The following is a 16,124-nucleotide window of genomic DNA, read 5'->3' as shown; positions in this document are numbered from 1 at the left end:
GTCAACGATAGATTATTCATAATACTCATCAAGTCACAGATGAGATAAAGCGCATATGTCAACCTAAGCTTTCCACCTCCCCCTCTACTTCACTGGCACGTCTTTACAGACTGGGCAGCAGTATAGCCAAGTGGCTCAGATCACCAGTTCTTAACTAGTGAAGCTGTCCTTCTACTTACAATGCAGCGGAAGTTAAAACCTGTGAAATAATTCATTGTTCAAAACATACATTCTTACAAACAAAAAGCTGCAAGATTTCATACCTATTAGCCGCAGTGTGGTTTGTGTCAATGCTAGCATGCCAGAGTTGAGAAGGAGGTTCAAGGTGCTGGCACCGTGCTGTAGGGTCAGCATGTTGAGCATGACCAACAGAAAGCGTGCTTGTGGAATGGTCCCAAGACTTGGTCCGGCAGCATTCTCATTAGTAATGGTTTGCAGAGGAACAGGTTGGATACCTAGTTCAGAATTAATATACCTTTAAGTAAATATAAATAATGCAGAGCAAATTAATGCATAAGAGCTACAGTTAAATAGATTATAAATTTAAACAGTTTAAAATAATTATACTTTACCCTTGGCTTAAGGAACCCCCAAAATGGAAGTCCCAAGATATAGAGAGTAGCGACTCATTATTTAAGTGCTATAACCTATCAGGAAACCAAGGACATTCTCTTAAATATTGGAAAGTCAGCTCAATTGGTGGGGGTGAGTGAAAGAAAGAAAAAGAATATATTTCTATAAAAATACTCAATAATATGAAGAAAGAGTAAGACATTAAAATGTGCTAGTACACATTTCAGCTAGTACATGAAATCAATTATATTCAAACCAGAGGTTTTTGATTCAACAACAGAAGACTAAGGTTAAGATTAAAGCTCACCTAGTTCTTTAAATCTGACATTAGCATCCAACAAGATGTTCCGGACATTTTGAATAGCCCATGCATATAACTTTCCAAAAGTTACTTCCAGTAGCATTCTATTAAATGGTGGGATCAGATCAACATCTTTCAAACAGTCTGTGAGCGGTTCCCTTTATTTAAGGGGGGAGAGGGGAGAAAAAAAAAGATTTTACAAGTCTCTCTCCCCCGTTCCCAGTCAGAAACATATTAAAAGTGAAAAAGTCTGTTTACCCTATATTGATCCCCTCTGGAATAAGCCTCTGCCATCCACAGAACATAGCATATTGCACAGATGAGAGTAAGAAGCTTTTAGTTGCCAGTTTCAGAATTGTATCTATCCCCTCCAAACGAACTTCTGCTCTTTCTAACTGCAATCAATAAAATCAAACAACAAATCAATAAACTTTTGTGTAATTACTTAAGCATGAAAACCTATTTTTACTCATTTTACCTGTTTCAATAAACATTTTCTCATCTTTTCTACGTCCACTGGCTCTTCTTTCAGTGCAAATTCAACGATGGTGTTGAGGAGAGCAGACTGGGGATACAAGCCTTGGACATTTTGCTTAAGCCATTTATATTTGTGAACACCTGTAACTGTACTCAGAAGTGGTTGCCATTTATCCTGTTAATTGGGAAAAAGTATTAAATTAAGCAAATGAATTCAATAAGAAAACAAGTTGAGAGTATTGTATATGTTCCAATATCCAAATTAAAAAAATATTTTAAAATCAGACTTCAAACTACGGAAAAGATTCATACATTGGTGTAATAAATATCATGCTCAGATATATTAAGCATCATTTCAAATGCCTTGGAACTCAAAGGGACAAGGCAACTAGCCTGATTCATTTTGAAGTGAAGTCAAGGGGTTAAACGTTCTTTTAAATAAGATGGAGGAAGCTTGTCTTTGGCGATTCAGAGTTCATGGCATACAAGCTTGTTTTAAAACTATACTACAAATGTAATTAAAACATGAAGTAGCCGTTCTTACTTGATATTAAGCTGACAATTATTCCATATGTCTCCCAGAATTACTGGATTGTGATATCATGCTATTCACTGTTTTAGGGTTTTTTTCCTATAGTTCTCTTTTATTCAGAAGAGAAATTCAATAGCTGGATACTCTACCTTAGGTGACTTGACTGGTATGGGCCTTTTATCTACAGATACAGGACAATGGGGTACAACACATGACTCTAAGTCACTCTCCTCATTTCCAATTTTGGATTCTTCCACATCAGCAGATTCAGATTTTTTTGGCACTAGAAATAAATAAAAACTTATATTGGAAAGATTTAGATTTGCATGTTAAGATAATCATGTATTTATTCTATTTTACAGTAAAAATAAAAAAGCTGATTCTAAAAGGCGTCCACTTGATTTAAACACACCAATAAAACAAATGATTGTTGCAGATGGTTTGTATTATGCCATCTTTGACATACTCTGCCATTAAAAACTTAAGTTTTCTAGACTCATAAGAGGATTTAAACAAACACAACTCCGAAAATGTAGGACAGTTTCAAACAGAACAAACTCAAATTAAAAATCAGTGACCCGAAACACAAGGTATTTTGATTTTCATAAGGCTTTGGAAACAAGTAGTTGGGAAATGCATTACACTTGCATACACAGATAATGGTTAACCTAAGGGTAGATGGAATTTTTTATGTAAGCATGCACGTCAAGAACTGTTTAATTACACATTATTCCAAAATAGAGCCTTTGAACTTGCTTAGCAATCATCATCATGTGGTTGTATGGGTAGCAGGGGGGATGCTGTTTTACTTGCTCAGATTGCATCTTTAACCAACATAAAATATTAACTGCACAACACTACCATTGACTGCGTTAACGCTACTTGAGTGATGTGGTAAAACCTAGAAGCAATAAGTATCTTAACTCAAACTATGATCAGCCCTAAAATTATTTTAGTACACCGCTACTTCGATATAATGCCGCCTGATATAACACGAATTTGGATATAACGCGGTAAAGCAGTGCTCTGGGGGGGCAGAGCTGTGCACTCTGGTGGCTCAAAGCAAGTTCAATATAACACAGTTTCACCTATAACGTGGTGAGATTTTTTGGCTCCGAAGGACAGCATTATATCAAGGTAGAGGTGTATAATAGGTACAGTTCTCCAGCTATTATGTAACTAAAAATCTACCACTTTATTTTTCTGAAAACTATGCTACAGTTTGTCAGACTCCCTGATGACAAACTGTATCCCACTAAAAAGCTATTCCCAAATTTGTGCCAAAAGTTCACCTACTGTTGAATTAAACACAAAAGAAATTTTCATTTCAACTAACATGAAACAGGAATGATAAAATGTTGGTGTTTCGATGTTGGTGTTTTTTTTCCATTTGGCAATGTGCATAAAACAGATAAGCCTCAAATTATAATTTAAATATTTAGAAAAAACATCTAAAATATCAACTGACTCTTTTACACACTAGTTTCTGCTGGAAGCCTTCATAGAGCAAGAAAAAGGAAGGTATTCTACAATACATTAAGCCCCACAACTACTAGCGTTAGCTTTTTCAATCAACATAATTGAAAAAGCTAATGCCGGGAATATATTGAGCTGCTGTAATCAGACAGACATTTGAGGATTAAGTAATATTGTGAAATAGATTATTCATGCCAAGTTCTTAGTGGAAGGTTTGTAAACACATTTCTCATAAAAGTTATGATTGCACTGAGCCAATTCAATGCCATCCAAAACATCAAAAAATGGAAGTATTGGATTCTCAACCTAAAACAAGCTATAGGAAGTTATCAAATAAAATAAGACTGATGCCAGGACGTCAGAGTGTAAGAACAGACTCAAATCATATCCAACTCTCAAAGTATCAAAACAATGGACAAAGTGTCAGTGTTTCAACTCATCCAACCTGCCTTAGAGCAGAGGCTCTCAAACTTTTGTACTGGTGACCCCTTTCACATAGCAAGCTTCTGAATGCGACACCTCCATAAATTAAAAACACTTTTTACTATATTTAACACCATTATAAATGCTGGAGGCAAAGCAGGGTTTGGGATGGAGGCTGACAGTTCACGACCCCGCCCCCTCCATGTAATAACCTTGCAACCCCTTAAGGGGTCCCAACCCCCAGTTTGAGAACCCCTGTTTTAGAGTATTTAAAATAAGATATCACATCTGTTCAAAATATCCAATAATTCCCACTACTGGTCACATTGTCAGATGTGAAGATATGTTCCCAGAGAGGACTATTGATCTTTCAGTCACTATTATCAAACAGCAACTATATAACCTAAAGCTGTGGTTCTCAACTATACGCGTACTCCTGGGAGTATGCAGAGATCTTCCACGAGGTACATCAATTCATCTAGACATTTGCCTAGTTTTACAAGAAGCTACATAAAAAGCACTAGCAAAGTCAGTACAAACTAAAATTTCATATAGACAATGACTTGTTTATACTGCTCTATATACTATAAGCTGAAATGCAAGTACAATATTTATATCCCAATTGATTTATTTTACAATTATATGGTAAAAATGAGAAAGTAAACATTTTTTTCAGGACTAGTGTACTGTGACACTTTTGTATTTTTATATCTATTTTTTAAGTAAGTAGCTTAAGTGAGGTGAAACTTGGGAATACGCAAGACAAATTGGACTCCTGAAACGGATACTGTCTAGAAAGGTTGAGAGCCACTAACCTAGAATTATGAAACTAAGTAAAGTGCTTACTTTGCTAACACTGCAGTGGTATCTCAAGGTGTAACTCAAGTGTTGACTCTAATCTGACACATCTACACAAAAAAATCTCTAGCTCGAGTTAAGTGGTGCTTTAAACTCATATTAACCAACCCATCACAAGTTACAGGTTGAAGATACATGCTGCAGTGGGGATGCTGCTACAGGCTACAGTTAGCATAGCTGTGTAGCTTGTCTTGTTTCACAATACAGCCACTCTCACTTGAGCTAGCCTAGGTTACCTCAAGTAGAGGAACTTGAGTTAAACTGTTGAATGAAGACAAGCACTGATACTAGATGTACTGAGAAGAGATTATAGCGTCCATGCCGTGTTCATCCATGTGCGTGTCCCATCTGTCGAGCAACACATCCGCAATGACTGTCATGCTTGAGGAGGATGGGAGGAAAGGTATTCTAGTGCAAACCAGACCTGGGTCCATCCACCACCAAAGGGAGGAAAGAACCTGGAGTGGGGGGAGGGGAGAAGTCAGTAGGGTGTTCATTATGTTGAACATCAGAGAATGGGCTCTCTGTAGCCACAGCTATAGACCGCAGAAGCGAAGACGAGCAAAGGCAGTGACGTATGTGCATGCCACCATGTGGTCAAGAAGGGAAAGGCAAGTTCCAGCCAGAACCAAAAAGGACTGGAGGTCACAAAAGCACCTGTCCCGTGGAAGATAGGCACATGCAGAGATCATGTCAATGCATGCCCCAAGGAGCTCCAGGCACTCCAGGGGTCCAACGTCAATTTTTCGAGGTTTATGCTCATCCCCAGGAAAGAGAGGAGTAAAAGCAGCAGGAAAGTATATGCTTGAGCCTCATATCTGGATCATGCTGCCAACAGCCAGTTGTCAAGACAAGAAAAGATGAGGACCTCTTGATGCCAAGGATAGGCCACCACTCTGGAGAAGACCCATGGAGCAGTGGAGAGTGCAAATGGTAGAACCCTATATTGGAAGCACTGAGGGCCCACTGTAAATATCAGGAATCGTTTGTGGGTTGGGTGAATATCTATGTGAAAGTAAGTGTCTTGCATATCGAGAGCTGTAAACCACATGCCTCTTTCTAGAGAGGGTATGATGGCTGCAATCACCACCGTACGGAACTTCTGTTTGCATATGAAGCGGTTGAGAACATGGAGATTTAGGATTGGTCTCCATCCTCCCTTTTTCTTGTGTACCCGGAAGCAGGTGGAGACAAACCCTGTGCCTTGAAAGGCTCTGGGCACAGGCTCTATCACTCGTCTCTGTAGGAGGAAGTCCACCTCCAGGGTGAAGATAGTGTCATGAGAGCGCTACCAGAGGCAGGATCAGGGCAGGGGATATGGATGAGATAGTGTCAGGAACTTAATCATATAGCTACGTCAAATGACATCTAGGACCCACTTGTCCATTGTTATCGCACTCCAGGCTGGATGACTCCCGAAGGAGTGGGGTGCAAGAAGGGTGGGTTGCAATGTGATTGACAGCTCTCTAGATGCACTCAGAAATATTGCTTACATAAAAATTAAGTGTGTGATGTCAAGGACTGTGCTGACAGGCCAGGTGGACATGGCTGTGGAGTCTTTTGACACTTGTAGGGAGGCTCATAGGGACCACTAGCAGAAAAACTGAGGACCTCTGTCATTGTGAAGGTGCTGGTGTATAAATGCCCAGTGATCAAGATGGCTCTAGAGCAGGAGTCTCAAACTCCTGGCCTGCAGGCCATCTGTGGCCCATGAGCCTCCCCAGTGTAGCCCACAGGGCTCCAGCAGTTTTAGGGCTGGGTCTCTCCCTGGGCCCCACCTGCCACCCCCCGGGTGCTCCCTCCTCAGGGGCCCCGACAGCGCAGCAGAGCTGAGCAGTATCTGGCTGCTCGCTCCAGTGGCTGCCATCCCCTCCCTGTGGCCCGGGGCGGGGCTGTGCCTCCATGCACTGCCCCTGCCCCAAGCACCCCAGTGGCCAATGGGACCCTGCAGGGGCGGTGCCTGGGGGCAGGGGCAAGGCCCCCCAGCCCGCCTCACCTTGGAGCCCCAGGTAAGCACCACAACCCTGACCCCCTCCCAGAGCCTGCACTTCCACGCCCTCCCCACATACCCCCTTCCACCTTCAAACTCCCTCCCAGAGCTTGCACTCCCCCCTCCTACCCCAAACCCCTCCCAAAACCTGCGCCCCATCCCCACCACCCCCAGCCCCCAAACTCCCTCCCAGAGCCTGCACCTGGTTGCCACACTCACTCTTGCCCCCAAACTCCCTCCCAGAGCCTGCACCCCATCCCCACATACACCCCAGCCTCCAAACGCCATCCAAGAGCCTGCCCTCAACCCCCTCCCCCACCCAAACTCCCTCCCAAAGCCCAACCTCTCACCACTACTGCACCCAAACTCCCTCCCAGAGCCTGCATCCCAATCTCCTACCCCAGACCTCCTCCCTCACCCAAACTCCATCTCAAAGACTTAGGCACATGGGGAGGCAGAGTTTTGGGGAGGTGGAGTTTTTTGGGGGGTGGGTTCCGGTGGCATGAGTGACATTGGCCCGCTCGGAGGATTTGAGGACTGGCACTGGCCCTAAGGTAAGTTGAGTTTCAGACCCCTGCTCAAGACTCTTTGAGTGAGTGTAGGGAATCAGTCTTCTGGCTGAAGAGAGACACAGTTGAAGGGGAGGTCCTCGATTGTGTTCTGTACTTCCCTTGGAAAACCAGAAGAATGTAACTAGGATTCCCTCCTCATGATAATTCCTGTGGCCATAGTGCACAAAGACACATCCGCCAAATATATTGCAGCCTGCAACATCATTTCAGCAACCAGTTTGCCTTTCTCTAAAATAGCCTGGAAACGGGTATGGTCCTACTGGGTAAGCTTGTCCGTAAATTCTGCTAACTGGCCATAATTCCAAGAAGTCATACCTTGCCAGAAATGCCAGATAATTAGAGATGCAGAACTGACGACTGTCTGACAAATAGACCTTACAACCCAAAACGTCCAGTCTCTTACCCTCCTTGTCAGTCAAGAATGGAATATGGATGCTGCTGTCTGGCCCACTGAGTTGCTATGGTGGTCCACATGGAGCTGGGCTAAGCGAAGGGAGGATTTGCCACTGGACTGGCAGAGCCTTTGGATATTCTCACCATTGATATGGGAGCAGCGGACCACGTGCCCCATCTGAATCTTCCAATGCCAAGAAGTCAGATCCTTGCTCAAGTAGCAGAGCCACCAGGACCAAGAGGGTTTCAAGGCAGTGCTCATGAACATGACCTGAAGGCGGTAAGTCCAGAGTAGGGAAGCAGTCTCTTTGCAGATGAATGCACTGCAAGACATACGGATCTCACCTCATCTAAGGCAAAAAGCTCATGATGTCCAAGAGCCAACTTGAATCTCCCTGGTGTCAGTGGCATGCATTCCAGATGGAACCAGAGACTGAATGGGGACAGAAGACAATTCCCATGGTTTTGGTGGTTCCGATGAAGAGGGAGGTATGAGGCTTAGAGACCAGGACTGGCAGGTCCAGTGTTCTATGCAACTTCTTCTTGTGCTTGTGGGCCTTGGAACACGCTGCTTTTCCATGGCCAAAACTTGGGGAGGAAGCAGTGTCTTTCTTGGGCCTTGAGAAAGGCTTACTATCATGCTTATGCACATGCTTCCTTACTTCACGGCTTGGCCTTGACACGAGGTTTGTAGCAATGGTACTAGTGGATCCAGACTGGAGATCCGCGGTAGAAGGTGCACTCCTCGAGTGCTCAGGCAGATGTAGCAGGGGGAATTCCCTGTCCTGGATCTGACTGCAGCCTCATGGCAACCTCCATGAGATGCTTCTTGAGGTAGAGAGCCTGGACTTCCTGCTTATGGGCAGGGAAGGAGAAGCAGATACTGCACCTGGATGTGATGTGGGCTTCCCTCAGCAGTAAAAGCAGCATTAGTGATAATTGTAGATTGAAAACAAGCAAGGGCGGGAAGCACAGATCTTGAATGCTGGCATCTTCAGCATAACCAAGTATCCAAGTGTGGCTGCTGGTGGGAGGGAAGACAGGAAACTACCAAAGCAGCATCACAAAGTCCTTAGATTCTAAGGAAACTATTACTAACACTAATAAATACTATAAAAAATAATAAAATGCTAACTATATACTAGAATAAAAGTTTTTTCAGCAAGCGTGTCACAAAATATGAGAGAACAGCTGAAGCTCTGACTTGGATCACGCAGCAGTGAGAAGAAACTGAGGGTGTGGTCAATCTGTCCCACTCCTTATCGCCTCAGTCAAAACCATGAGACGAAACAAGGGTGTACTCATGGACCAATGGAACTACTACTTTTTAAAGCTCTGGCTCCAGATGCATGCCATATGCATAACTCTCAGTAGAATCCAATAGGGACCATCACTCAAAGAAGAATTTTGACTTCAATGCTCCAAGTTTATTCAATTATTCTAGCATAGTTTCTTGAGACAAACTGTGGGTATGCTCTCCAATACTCACTGCAACAATATCTAGTCAGAGTAATTTCCCCAACTATTCTTTACCTTTTAGTATGCAACTTCCGCTACAATGATTGCACATAAACTGGTCAATCAATATGTTAAAGAAAATTAAGATGAGAAAATGCTACACTGCAAAAACATACAAAGTGATCATATTTTATTTTCATTACTGTGTAGTAGGGTCCAACATATAATATTCTGCATACGTTATGCCTGTACTACGGGTAAAATTTTCAAAAGCACCTCAGTAACTTAGGGGTCTAAGTCCCACTTTCAAACACGAAGGACTGTCAGCAAGACAGGCTTCTAAGTCAGTCACTTCTGAAAATTGGACTTATGATGAAATTTTCCGAAGTGTGAAATTCATCATCTTCATGACTAGAGTACTACACAGACATACAGCAAGTCTCCAAATCTTTACATTCAAATTTGAAACATAGAATCTTTATTAAGCACAAACTTTATCAAAAACAGTGATGGTTTTGGTATGTTTTATGATAAGCTTGAATCTTTAAAAGACTGCAAGTAATATTTTATAATTTGATCATATCTGGTGTTTCATTATAATGTAACTCACTATCTATATATCATTTATCAAATCATTTTACGTGAAAAAGGATCCCATCTGAAGTCCAACTATGTCAAGCCAAACTCAGACTGAGATATACAGGTTTTTTTAAATGAACGGGAAAGCAGGAAACAAGCAGCACTCTAACCTGAATTTCTAGACTAATTCACCATGTCTTGTCTCCAGAAATTAATATGTACCTATTTACAAAAGTTTGTCAAAGTGCAGTAAAAAAAACGAGTAGACCCAATATTTCAACAGAACCCAAGCATCCTCACTGTCCTAACAAAGAAGCGTTACCTATATGTACAAAGCTTTGAGGGGAACTTGGTTCTTTTATTTTGTTTTACTACAGTATCACTATTCTCTTACCTCTTTTTTTTCTTCTCTCTCGAATTATCTTCTGAGCTATCCTCCTCCATCGGGGCAAAGAGCTCAGAAGTTTAAACTTTGACATTATGGAGATGTCATTGCAGACTGCAGGACGCAATTCATTGAACAGGAATCTCAAACGTTCAATGACAGGAGCACAAACTTCCTTGTAGGAGCGGCCTTGTTCCTGATGTGTCTAAAACAGGAACAGAAACAGAGATTATAAACTTAATAAGGGAATAAAATTTAAAGGAGTCAATTGTCATTTTTAATAATTAAGGTTGAAGAGAAGTTAGACACAGGCAGTTGGAGGCCTACCTTAATTAGCGAGCATTTTGCTTGGTAGACAACACGACATACATCTACTACAGATTTCGGTAAGGTTCTGTGTTTGACTTGGTCAACTCCCAGGGTACCAGGATGAACTAGAGACAATGCCACATGACCTTAATGGGAAAAAACACACACTAGGACTATTTATTTCTAAGATTGAGGGGAGTGGGAGTTAAATTAGTTTTTTTGTTTGTTTTTTTTTTAAAGTGTTCTGGAACAGCTAAGTCTACTTACCTAAATCTTCATGTTTTAGAAGACAACATAAGAGTAAACGTCCTACTTCTTCCACAGGATGCTCAGGAGGGAACGTGATTGGTGTTGTCAAGTGACATTGTTTGCAGTACCTCTCTACTTGACATAAAAAGTCCTACAAACAAACACTAAAGTCAAAGAAACAGCACTATCTAACTCTTCAGGTATAGTAATGTAGAACACTACAGCCAGCATTCAAGTGAAAACTCAGTAATATCCTGGGCTAAATACATTCAGAAGCCATAGCCAAGATATTTCTCAGTCTAGGATATGAGTCTCTTAATTACTAGAAGTACAAACAAGCTATTATACCAAACAGCAATCCATACTGTCACTCCTGTCCTCAGGACAATAGCCCATCAGAGGGCTCTCATTGTTGCCATGTTGTGTATGATGAGCACAGTCCTAACAGCTTCTGACTTGTTCTCCAGCTTACCAGGCCACCTAAACCCAGTATTAAATATTTCCTCCCAAGAATAATATTTCAAAATTATATCTCGACTCTGGGGTTCAATAGGAATCATGGGGTTAGAAATGGAGATGGACACTTGTGGGCATACTGAGGTGTACCAAGGGGAGTAACCAATCTGAGCACAAGACTTACATAATCGTTCTGTATCTACTAAGAAATAACTATACAACTACATAAAAATCTAAAACAGAGTGCAGGAGACTACATAACCAAGAAAGATGGGTACAGATGTGGTCACTAAGTACACAGCACCTCCGCACTTTGACTGGGAGACAATTCCATCTTAGTACAACTGGTAATAACCATGGTCTACAGTGTAACTAAAGCTTAAGTGACAATATTCAATTTCCTTTCATGTAATATTAAGTTTAAATCACTTGGAATTCATAAGAAAAACTGCATACAGAAATTTATTTTAATTAAATCATACGTTAGCTAGGATGTATTAATGACTGTCTTGACACTGAACAGCCTAACCCAGGGTAGTCAACAGGTGAACCGTGGTCAAATCTGGACCGCCAGACTCTTTTGAACGGACCACAAAATCTTATTTACTTATTATCATTATTATTATTGTGTTTTCTCTAGAGTCTGGACCTTGATTATACCTTGATCTAGAAATTTGGACAAAAAAAATTGATTACCCCAGCCTAACCTGTGACTAGAAATAACACTTTACTTGCAGGAGGTAGTTTTTGCAGCATAACAGCAACAATGAAGACTTGCTTTACTCCAACTCCCCACTTCCCCTTTCACAGAAAATGTGCCAGAGGTTAAAGCAATCCTCCTCAACGGTTGCTGAAAACAATTTAAAAGGTACCAAAGGTGAAACAAAAAAGTGTTTTCCAACACTACACAATGTGTGCTTAATAGAGCAATTTCAATTCACTACCAGTTCATGGCAACATGTTACTTTCTGTAACAACATTTGAAAACACTTCTGTTTCACTTATGGCAGCTTTTAAATTGTTTCCAGCAACAATTCAGGGGGCTTGCTGCTGGCCACATTTTATTTCCTGGTAAAGATGGGACTAAAAATGTTACCTTCACAGTGTGATCCTGAATATTGTTATCTGCAATGGCTTGCAGAAATGGTTGTGAATGGTCACTCAAGGTTAGTCGATGTGAATATAGTTTTGATTTATTTGGGGTAGTGTTCCCAGGTGAACTACAGTGGTCTTCATCTTTCTCCTCATTGTAACTGTAATGTATCTGACTGGTCTGCAAGCCTCCAGAGAAGATAGATGACTTAAGCCATTCTAACAAGAGTGAAAACAAAATACAGCTGTAAGTCTATCTGTCACTAAACTGAATAATAATTCTTTAAAACAAAAGATGAAATTTACTTGCAAACCGAGTAAATTAAGATGACTTTCATACTTACTTGGTGAAGCTTAATCAGAAAAAACAATTGACAAATTATTTGTAAATTAAGTAAGGTAACATCTTAACCAAGCCACTACAGGGAGCCACTTCTCACCAGAGGCCATCAGCTGTGATGAAGCCATGAAGGTCTTAGCAACTATTCTAAGAACAGCCATACTGGATCAGAATCATGGTCCTTCTGGCCCAATATGACAGCAGCCAGCTCCAGATGTTTCAGAGGAAGGTGCAAGAAACCCCACAGTAGGCCAACATGGGATAATCTGCTCTTCCACCCCATGAAGAACTCACCCTAACCCCTAATAGTAAGAAATCAGTTTAAACCTTGAAGCATGAGATTTAACCTCCCTTCCAATAGCCTTGTTATCATTAACTTTTAAAACTTCGGATATTCCTGCTATCCAAATAATCAGCAAGTCCCTCTTTGAATCTTGTTCATGTTCTTGGCCAAGAATGGACAAATAGCATGATACAGAGTCTTCTTTTAAAAACTCACGATGAGTCCCAGAAGTTCATATAGAAGGGTATATGAAGCATGCAAGTCTACTAAAGTTTGACATAAAAGTGTTGCAAGACAAAGGTCTCAATCCCATAACGTCTTACGTGTGTAGGCACTTTAGTAGCCCCACTGCAGTCAATTGAACTACTCAAATGCATAACTCTGCAGCACTGTAGACAAAAGACTAACTTTCTTTTTCCTGCTGAAGTACCTTATATACTCAGTCATAAGCCGGTTCATTTATAAGCCAACCCTCCCTAGATGGAGAAGTAAAAATGGAAATTTTTTATGACCCATCATAAGCTGACCCTCTAATTCAGAGGTTGGCAAACTTTGGCTCCCAGGCCATCAGGATAAGTTGCTGGTGGGCCAGGATGGTTTGTTTTCCTCGAGCATCCACAGGCACAGAAGTAAACCTAAGTAAACAAAGCGTCCCAGTCCGCCAGTTGCTTACCCTGATGGGCCAGGACAGCAACTGGTGGTGCAATTTTTTTTGGGGGGTGGGGGGGAAGGAGGGAGGAGAAGCCAGGGGTCAGGGGAGTAACACCTGTGACCACCCCCCACAAGACCCCAGCTCTAGCCCAGGACCCCCACACTCTCCCCATCCCATCCCTTCCCACCTTAGCTGGGGAGGATGTCTCTGGCCTGGCTGGAGCTGTTCCGGCAGGCTGGGCGGTGCGGTCACAGCCTGGTCTGGCAGGCCAGACCAGGCGGCACCGCCTCAGTGTGCTCCAGTGGGCCAGGTGGCGCAGCCATAGCCTGCTCTGGCAGCATGGCTGCAGCATGCTCTGGCAGATGGGGCTGAGCAGTGTGGCTTCAGCCTGCCAGCCCCGGAGCTGCAGCTGCTTTGGAGGCTGGAGAGAGAGAGAGAAGCGTGGCCAGAAGTGGAGAGACTCTGGCCCTGCCTCTTCCCTTCTGGCTCTGCTGCCTCTCCTTGCCCCCTCTCTTGGGGGGGGGGAGGGATGGGCTGTGTTCATAAGCCAACCCCACTTCTCTCATGCTTCCCTTTTTTACTAAAAAAATCTGGCTTATGAATGAGTATGTATGGTACTTGAATTCAAGTGGCAAAAACAATATTCGTTTCATGGTTGGGCCCCCTTCACAAACTAAAGAAATGACTTTTGAAAGTAGAAATGCAGACCAGTAAACCAAAGTGGTTTAGAAGAAATCCAGAAAAATAAGAAACTGAAGAGGGAACACAGTGAATGTAGTGGGGATAAGGAATGAAAACATACATAAAGGATTCCTTCTCTCACTTTATCTGCTGTCAAAAAAATCAGAGTGGGAAGAGAGAACATAACACACTGTTCTGAAAGCTACAAAGCGAGGAAATACACAAAAGAACAGGCATTTAATCATCTGAATAAAAGTGAATCAATTACACAAACCAAGGTGAAAGAGAGCTGCATGTCTGCAACAGAAAGAGAAAACTGGGAGGAACAGCCAAACAATGAGAAAAAAAGTTTTTTGTTTACTAAGAGTTTTCTAATGCTAACAAGAACAAGGAAGTCTTCAAGCTATGTCCAGAAGAAAGTGGGGCCAAAAAAAAAAAAAAAAGGTTAAGTTCCTGATTAAATTATATTTACAATAGTCTGGTTCAGCATATTATGGGAAGCATGCAGAGGTACAGTACACAATCCATTACGTCAATTTAATTGAAAGTAAGTTCTGCTTACTGGCACATTCAACCTCCACAGGAGAAAGCGGTGTACTCATTGCTAGGTAGGAAGCATGTAGTCCAAGAAGAAGGCCCAGATTTCTTTCTGTGTCTATGAGAGGTGATGATAGACTGCCAAGATCTGGTGTTGTAATCACTTCCTGGTCAGGCTAAACAGAAGAAATATCAAATTGAGGCCAAAAGTAAATTCCAACAAGCGTTTCAAAACAAAACTATCCTTTATTACAATAAACACATTCAGAAGAAGTAAACTGTTAATACAATCATAAGTTAAATTTCATTAAGTACAATACTGTCTCTCTCAATTAGTCATTTGTAACCCAAGTTTTTGCTTCAGGTCCTTGAATAAAACTGGCATCAATCCTACAGGCCGAAAAGGTCACTTCTCCAGATAGTTTACTATCCTACATATGATGTGCTACAAAGTATATTATATTATTTCTACCTCCATATACTGGCCAACACAGAAGGCATGCATCGACTCTCTTGTATCCTCAAATTGCAAGGCAGCTTCCAAAGCAACAACTGGGTCCTCACCTGCAAACTGAGCTAGAAAAAAAAAGAATGTTCAGTAGTTCTATAATATCTAAACAGCTATTTACGGTAATTAATTTTAAAACAAAAACAATTCAAGAGTTGAAACTCACCAAGTATACTATTTCCTGTTAAAGACTGGGTCTGAAAATCTTTTATATCATACACTTTCCCATCAATCACTGTCCAAAAGCCTCCATCTTTATTATGGTTCTCTAGATCAGCTTTACGTATAAGTGTTACCTCCTCATTATTTCTGCAGCTTTGGCCAGTAAAAAATGAACCTATGATTTAAAAAAAAAAAAAAACACATTATATATTGCACACATTTTAGTTTCTTAAACTAGCACTGACAATAACAAAATCGCATGAGAGTAATCCTAAAAACAACACATTCTGTGACGGTGAGGGGAAGTGGAGGGTTATCCTAGACCCCCACCCTGGAGTTTGTCTCCCACAAACGCAACTGGCAGACACTTCCATAAGCTATATACTTATACCAAATGCACACCAACAGACGATATAATCCACCTGCACAGAGATGTAGCAAATCCCAGGTTTGTCTATCCCTCACTTCCTTTTCTGATAGTGTGCAATGCACTGAATACCACAAGATGACTTCAGCTGGTAGCACAGTGCTGTTTAGACCGGACAGGGATGCCATTATCTGACACTTTACAGACAGTTTTCAAGTGGAGGAAGTCAGTAAAAACAAGGTCAAAGTACTTGTCTGAGGCCTGGATCATTTAGCTATTCCAAAGCTCAGAGAATGAACAACCTCATTTTTAGAGACCACTATGAGCAAGCACAGAGGATGGAAAGAAATTCATAGACCTGAAGGCCATAAAGAACCATTAGATCACCTAGTCTGACTTCCTGTATAAAACAAGTCACAGAATTTCACCCCTTTACCCCTGAATTGAGCTCTATAACCTGTGTTTTAGTTA

General features: G+C 41.6%; 1 protein-coding gene across 4 annotated transcripts in view; it reads right to left on the bottom strand.

Annotated features, from left to right (window-relative positions):
• The window catches only part of HERC2 (HECT and RLD domain containing E3 ubiquitin protein ligase 2), a 203,732-nt gene that overhangs the window by 113,720 nt on the left and 73,888 nt on the right, over positions 1–16,124 (bottom strand). For all 4 annotated transcript variants that reach the window (XM_075060860.1, XM_075060863.1, XM_075060861.1 and 1 more), the window contains exons 24-35: positions 15,291–15,461; positions 15,089–15,192; positions 14,642–14,792; positions 12,128–12,342; positions 10,594–10,726; positions 10,345–10,472; positions 10,027–10,222; positions 2,033–2,166; positions 1,353–1,526; positions 1,133–1,269; positions 881–1,032; positions 264–455 (exon numbers count right to left, since the gene is read on the bottom strand). In XM_075060860.1, coding sequence (XP_074916961.1) covers positions 264–455; positions 881–1,032; positions 1,133–1,269; positions 1,353–1,526; positions 2,033–2,166; positions 10,027–10,222; positions 10,345–10,472; positions 10,594–10,726; positions 12,128–12,342; positions 14,642–14,792; positions 15,089–15,192; positions 15,291–15,461 — 1,887 coding nt within the window. The remainder of the gene's footprint in view (positions 1–263; positions 456–880; positions 1,033–1,132; positions 1,270–1,352; positions 1,527–2,032; positions 2,167–10,026; positions 10,223–10,344; positions 10,473–10,593; positions 10,727–12,127; positions 12,343–14,641; positions 14,793–15,088; positions 15,193–15,290; positions 15,462–16,124) is intronic.

The sequence above is a fragment of the Chelonoidis abingdonii genome, chromosome 1 (assembly GCF_003597395.2).
Source record: "Chelonoidis abingdonii isolate Lonesome George chromosome 1, CheloAbing_2.0, whole genome shotgun sequence".
In the NCBI taxonomy this organism is placed as follows: domain Eukaryota; kingdom Metazoa; phylum Chordata; order Testudines; family Testudinidae; genus Chelonoidis; species Chelonoidis abingdonii.
This window is presented reverse-complemented; position numbering and strand designations above follow the sequence as displayed.